At 45.2% G+C, this 7,397-nt stretch overlaps 1 protein-coding gene across 1 annotated transcript in view; it reads left to right on the top strand.

Moving 5' to 3' along the window:
* The window catches only part of LOC135112024 (LIM/homeobox protein Awh-like), a 19,509-nt gene extending 12,438 nt beyond the window's left edge, over positions 1-7,071 (top strand). The window contains exon 6 of the mRNA XM_064025878.1: positions 3,656-7,071. Coding sequence (XP_063881948.1) covers positions 3,656-3,771 — 116 coding nt within the window. The 3' untranslated portion in view covers positions 3,772-7,071. The remainder of the gene's footprint in view (positions 1-3,655) is intronic.
* The last annotated feature ends 326 nt before the right edge of the window (positions 7,072-7,397 follow it).

Below are 7,397 nucleotides of genomic sequence, written 5' to 3' on the forward strand. Positions count from 1 at the left end.
TGTGCCGCATCACACTCCCTTCACGCTGCCCTCACTCTCCCCTCACAGCTTCACTCCCCGCACACTCCCCTCACACTCTCCCCTCAGCGTGACCCTCAGTAACTTTTCCTCTGCCAACGAAGTCTTTCCGCCGTAATGAAAAAATCACATCCCTTATCACTGGCTTTTGACTGACTATCTGACGGTCTCATCACCCCTCTTGTCCTCTCCCCTCATCGTGTTCCCTTCCTTCTTCCCTCCCTCGCGCCCTTCGCCCCTCCCTCTCGCCAGGTGGGCGCCCTTCCCCGCGTCGATCACCTGGGCTCGCCTAGTGCGTTTGTTTTCACCGTAAAATTGATTGGACGCTCAGGTGGGCTGGATCTTCCCTCAGAGTCACTCCCACGCTGAGAGAGAGAGAGAGAGAGAGAGAGAGAGAGAGAGAGAGAGAGAGATGATATACAATGATAAAGAGATACATACACACATCAATTACTCGTTGAGTCACGTGCACGGAGGGTCTGGTCACGTGGTCTCTGTTGTGGTCCCCGAGAGAGGCGGAAAACATCGAGGCAGCGACACTCAAGGGAATCCGATCCTGCTTATGTGGAATTTACGGTGACAAGTGAGGAGCGTGGCGCGTGTGTCTGTGTGTGTGTGTGTGTGTGTGGTGTTGGGGGGGCGAGAAAGGGACACTCTCTCTCTCTCTCTCTCTCTCTCTCTCTCTCTCTCTCTCTCTCTCTCTCTCTCTCTCTCTCTCTCTCTCTCTCTCTCTCTCTCTTTCTCAGCACATCATATCTCACAATCCTCTTCTTTTCTTCACAGCCTTGTTAGCTTCCCTTCCTCCTCCTCCTCCTCCTCCTCCTCCTCCTCCTCCTCCTCCTCCTTCTCCTCCTATCGACCCCAGGCAGCCCTCACAACCATACATCTTCCCTACAGATATATTTCACTTTTTCATTTACTGACACATGGATTCTTGGTTTGATTTATACTTTTATTCTTCTTTTCGACCCAAATCTTCCCCTTGCGTGTATTAATTTTTTTTTGACCTTACATTTTTTTTCTTAATTTACTTCAGTTTCTCCTGTTGAATGAGAAATGTTTACCATCTCCTATTAGTCACATGTCTTTTTGTCGATCGTAAGTAGGTAGCCTCACGTTGTGGTAAAATTTAGCAACTCGTATTTCTATGAACCACAACAGATACCCTCGCAAATTTACAACACCTATATGAACCTCCCTCTCAGCACCAACACTAACACACACACACACACACACACACACACACACACACACACACGAGCACTTCCCTTTACACACACCCCTTCTTCTCAAGCCACAATACCCCTCCCTCCCCTCCCATAACATATCAACACACACTGCGTAATAATATCCGTGTACCCAACATTTTTACACGAGCTTAGGACTGTTGACAAAGAGAGAGGCGACCGTCCCGAGCCCTAGATTGTCCTCCTTAGGGAATGTCCGTCCCCATAGCTGGATGAGACCTCGGCTGATCAAGTTATAAGCCCCGTGGGAGGGAGGTAAAGGGAGGGAGGAAAATATGAAGAGAAATAAAGAGGGGACGGAGGGTGGAAGGGAGGGGAGAGGATGGGGTTAAAAAAGAAGGGTATTAAGAGAAATTAGTGGGAAGGAGGGTGGAAGCAATGTGTGAGAGAGAGAGAGAGAGAGAGAGAGAGAGAGAGAGAGAGAGAGAGAGAGAGAGAGAGAGAGAGAGAGAGAGAGAGAGAGACGAAGAGAAGAAAAAGGAGAAGTATTCCTGTTTCTCTCCTTTGCGCTCTTTCCTACACACACACACACACACACACACACACACACACACACACACACACACACACACACACACACACACACTCCTGCATCATATCTGTGGAATCGAAAGCCTTTTAGAGGAGCATTATCAGAGAGAGAGAGAGAGAGAGAGAGAGAGAGAGAGAGAGAGAGAGAGAGAGAGAGAGAGAGAGAGAGAGAGAGAGAGTACCTTATATCTCCTCTTAGTGACACCTTGGCTTTGTTATTGGAATTTATATGAAAAGTAAGATATTAATGGACTTTTGGATTCCCCTTTTAAAGAGAGAAGGAGAAGAAGGAGTAGGAAGAAGAAGAAGAGAAGGAGTTAGGAGCATTTTATGAGATCCGTGGGGCAAATTTGTATATCTTCAAAATACTTATAAGGAGAATCAGAGTGTATTATATTTGTTTATCACGTTTGTGGTTCTCCTCCCCGTGGGGATGCGTGGGGAGGAGAAACTGGGCATGCAGGGTGTGGACTGGGGAGGGTGGAGTTTAGTGGAGGGACGGAAGCTAGGAGATGGGTGGAGGGGATATGGGTTCTATGAGGGGGCAGGGGAGAGGTGAAGGGATGTGGACTGGGGAGGGTAGAGTGAGTGGAGGGATGGAAGCTTGTGGTGGGGAGGGACGGAGGGGGTGTGGACTCTGTGGGGGTGAGGGGAGAGGTGGGGGGAAGGGGAGATTGGGTGTAGAATAAAGGGAAGGTGACGAGAGGTGGGGATTGGAAAAGTGGGGAGGGGTAAGGGTATTAGTGATGGGGTGATTAATATTTGTGTTATGGTATTTATTTATTTATTTACTTACCTATTTATTTGATTGTTTATTTTTGCTTGATCTGGCTTTATATTTCCATTTTTGTATTCTGTTGCTATTTAATTTCCTTGCTTTGTGTTTTTTTACTTCAATTTTCTTCACCTTCAACTATTATTATTTATTCTATGTTGGTTCAGTTTCCATAGATTTTCTCCTCCTTTTCGCTATTGGGGATATTTTGGATTACGTCAGAGAGAGAGAGAGAGAGAGAGAGAGAGAGAGAGAGAGAGAGAGAGAGAGAGAGAGAGAGAGACCATTTGTCCTCATCAGACGGTCGACGGTCGCTCTGAAATCTTGTTATTGCAATCACCCACCGCCCGCCAGCTGACAGCTATGGTGTTTACTCTCTCTCTCTCTCTCTCTCTCTCTCTCTCTCTCTCTCTCTCTCTCTCTCTCTGGTACGCTTGTCAAATCCAAGTCTACCAACAAAGTGGTTAAGTGTAGGAAGAGTAATAATGTCTAAATATATGAGTGAAAAGATATATTTTAAAACGTGTATTTTATGTAACAGAGAAACATAAATAGTTGAAGAATTGGCGTATGTGGTGACGGTGATGGTGATAGTGTTAGTGATGGTGCATATCTCCTAATGTATTATAGCATAAGTCTTCTTCGTGACTGGAGGAAATAGGGAGGAGGAAGAGGAAGACAAGAAGCAGGAGGAAGAACAGGAAGAGAAAGGTGTTTAAACAGAACATGAATGGATGTGAGGGGATATGAAGGAGAGTTTAAGGGATATGAGAGGAAGGGGCACGCTGGGATGAGGGGGAGGGGAGGGAGAAGGGAGGGAGAAGGAAAAGGATCAGATCAGCAAGAGTGTTAAGGATTATCGCGTTAAATACTCCCGAAGGCGCTGCTCAGCTGTGTGTGTGTGTGTGTGTGTGTGTGTGTGTGTGTGTGTGTGTGTGTGTGTGTATGATACTCCCCAAGGGCCTGCTGATGCCCAGGGGCCAGAGAGAGAGAGAGAGAGAGAGAGAGAGAGAGAGAGAGAGAGAGAGAGAGAGACCCCATCGTCCCCTCACCCCCCCCCCTCTTACATTCCTCCTCCCGCCAGGGTTCTCCATGGAGCGCGCGCCGTCCCGCCTCTCAGACTACGGTGACATCTCCTCCTCCTCCTCCTCCTCTCCCCTCGACTCCCCTCTCTCCCAGATCCTTTACAGTTTTGGATGATTGTCCGCCCAAACCTACGCCCACGCCCACGCCACGCCCGTAGGCCAGGGGGAGGAGCGGGGGGCGGAGGGACCCTTGATGAGACTCTGTGACGTCCCTGAGTCCCATCGTCTGGGTCTTCCCGTCTCCTCCTCCGATGCCGCCATCTTGGGAGCGGGCGTAGGTTTCGGAATGGGAATATTTCGAGAAGGACCCGCTGGAGGAGGAGGAGGAGATGCTGGAGATGCAGGAGAAGGAGGAGGAGGAGATGGCGTCGGCGGCACCGCAGGAGGCGTGGAAGAAGGAGGGTTTCTCAGCATCCAAAGCCCTTCGCTGAGTCGTGATGATGTGTTTTCTCGCCGGGGGCCTTCAGGAAGGGAGCCGCCGCCCCCCACCACCCCTGTGATAGCTACAGGCACGCCGAGGAGGACAATGAAGCTTCGTGAGTCACGCTACAACTCTCCGACGCTCCGAACCACGTGAAGCCTCGAACCGCTGTGCTAGACGCTTCGCCCGCCGCTTTGTGCCCGAGTCTCGAATCTTGATAGTGAAAGACGACGTACAGTGTGAGAGAGAGAGAGAGAAATATAGCAGCCAAAAGTAAGTGAAAATACAACGTCAGTCTCAAAGAATATGTAAGATTTATTTGAAGGGAAAGATGACTGATAAGACGTAATATATAATGCAGCAGAAGTGTGGAGGATTGAGAAACGGGACTTACGAGAAAAGAAGAGAGACGAAGTGCGTACGTATGAAGAATTTAGGGGAATAAATAGCGATAACGAAAGAGAGAGAGAGAGAGAGAGAGAGAGAGAGAGAGAGAGAGAGAGAGAGAGAGAGAGAGGCCCTATCTACATCTCCATCCACTCTTTCTCACCATCATTAGAAGACGCTCAGCTTACTCTCACTATCGCACTCGTAAAGCTACGGGACTGGCGGGCGACACTGACTCCCCCCCCCCGTCTCTCTCTCTCTCTCTCTCTCTCTCTCTCTCTCTCTCTCTCTCTCTCTCTCTCTCTCTGCTACCTGGAACTGAGGGAGGTAAAAAAAACTCTCACCTTTACCTATAGTGTGTAGAAGTGATAGTAAGCGGTGCCTCCCTCAGACGACGTTTATTTCTGTCCCTCTAGCGTGAAGAAGCCTGAAAAAAATGTCACTGGTGTTTAAGTCTGGGCGGCGAGGAAGATGTACGCCATTGAGGAAACAGAAAAAAAAAAAAAAAAAAATGTGGAAAATATACGGAAAGGTTATTTTTTCTTTTTTTTTTCTTTTTGGCGTCTCAGTTTTTTTTTCAGTCTTATGGAAATTCGTTTGTAATTTTTTTTTTATCTCGGGTTTGTTTGCTTCTTTCCTTTTTTTTTTTTTTATTGTTTGTCTGTTATCTTTCAGCCACAGTCCAGGTATTCGTGTAGGCTGCATTTAAAATACACATAAATTTACTGAGAAAGTTGAGTCACTAAGAAGTTGGATGCATGAGGAACCAGTTGATGAATTGACTTGAGGCGCCGCGACACTGCGTCCATATTGCAAAGTGGAATAAAGAAAAGTTTGGCTGACTGACTGATCCACGGTATTACGGCGACAGGACACGTTTAAAGGACTGCATCTTATCGAACTATTTAACGGAGGCGAGGAAGAATACACAGCCTCGCGCCACTGTACAGAAAGTGCTTCATTGCAACCGCGTGAAGCGAAGTGTTTTGATTTGACCGCAGCAAACTTCATACATTTGTTTGCTTACTCCTGTAAAGTGAGAGGATGCACACGACAGCACACAAGGCGAACCGATACCTATACTCTGCTAGATGCCTTGGAGGACAATGGTAAGGCTTTTTGCAGTTCACGTAGAGTTATGAAGCAGCCGTAAGCTACAGGCCATAATAGTGATTTATAAATGAATACTTACAGTGCCCGGCTATCTCGCAAGATGGCGTTGCTGTACCATTTTTTGCTGCATATTACTTCATTATAGAATATAAATTAATGTTGGCATATTCTGTGATGGTGATATGAGATGACTGAACGTAGCTGGCCAAGAGACACTGAATTATCTATTGGGTGTCGTAAATGTATGTGATGATGAAGGAGATACTGCCTTAGATTCGATATTTTGAATAGTTAAAACTTCGCTCCTCGTGTTTTCAGTCAATTCATATCACTATTGTACACGAATAAAACAAGACTTGAAATACCACATATAGCGTCTTTGTTAACGTAGTGTAAAGGGATTATCATCTTTCCTCGCCTCGGTGCGCCAGAGCCATCTGGTGACGAAAAACTTTCACCCAGCCTTGTAAAGTGTGACCATTCCCAACATCCAAGTCTGGCCTAACTTTTCCAAACACAGTCAAGTTCGTTTCAATCAAACCTCGACCTCACTTCATTATCATTCACACAACTATTGATGGTTCATAGTTGAGGTTGATATGCAGTTTTCCATAACCAACTATATAGGAAATAAAAGTGTAGTGTATTCTGCTATTAACGGTAACTTTGCTTTCCTTATGCCATCTTGCTCGCAGTTCGCTTTATTGGTGTCAGAATGCTTGATCTGTTAATGATGCACTTGTTATGTCATTTGATTAATCTTAGACAAGTTTTCAGAGCCGAATTAAAAGCAAAAGGCCTTAGAATATTTAAACTACTAGATCTTTCACTCCCTCTGTCAGTGGCGTCTTGAAGTCATACCCAGCATTTTATCTAACTTTATTAAAATCTTAGCCATCATAAGTTAGTGTTTACTTCCTGAAACCACATCTTATGCTCCATTGTATGAGGAAGATTCTTCAGAACTCTGTGACTGGTGTCTGATGCAAATGACGTGTCTAGGAGCAACCGATGTAAATGACAATAAAGAATTATATCATTCAAAACACCAATCCGAACTTGTGAGTAAAATAGCATAAGGAAGATAAGGTTATAACAAATACCAGACATTTTTTTTTATATCTTTGGTTATGGGAGGTCACATATTCACTATACATATATAGTTGGTGGCCACGAAACATACACTGTTCATTTGTATACAGAGCAAGTGTTATATTAGGTTTCTACTAAGAGGACAGGTGTTGTGGGCAGGTGATGTTGACTGGTGGTCCTGCTTGTTGTTGCGTGGTGTGTTGTTGTGGAAAGTGGTCCCCCCGCCGCCTCTGTTCTGTGAGGTCAGCGTGGGTTGGAGGTCATCAGTCGCTGCGTTATTTATATTCCGTGTAGTTATGTAATGATGAAATATATATATATTATATCTTAATGTAATAAAGTGAATTAGTGGAAAAGTTGTGCCAAATATACTTAGGGTGATTATAATAAACTTTATAATTAGCGAAAATATTATACACCTTTGGTTACCATCATTCTTGCCTTTGTGTTCTTACTCTAATTGTTATCATCGCTATCACTAAGGTATGTGTTGGAATAATGAAACAAAGGTATTTTTTTATCTATTTATATATGTCCATAAATTACAATATAGAGCAAGAATTATTCACTGTTAAACATTGATATTTTAGTCTATTAGTAAAGAGCATAATATTTCAATCTCAAAGCGGCAGAAAATCGTCAGAAATAGACGCTCTCGGATTGCGCTTGTTTACATCAGACGGAGACTGCGTGTGGGAAGGAGTGAGTGGCGAGGTAAGTGAAAGTTT

Source organism: Scylla paramamosain, chromosome 23 (assembly GCF_035594125.1).
Source record: "Scylla paramamosain isolate STU-SP2022 chromosome 23, ASM3559412v1, whole genome shotgun sequence".
In the NCBI taxonomy this organism is placed as follows: Eukaryota; Metazoa; Arthropoda; class Malacostraca; order Decapoda; family Portunidae; genus Scylla; species Scylla paramamosain.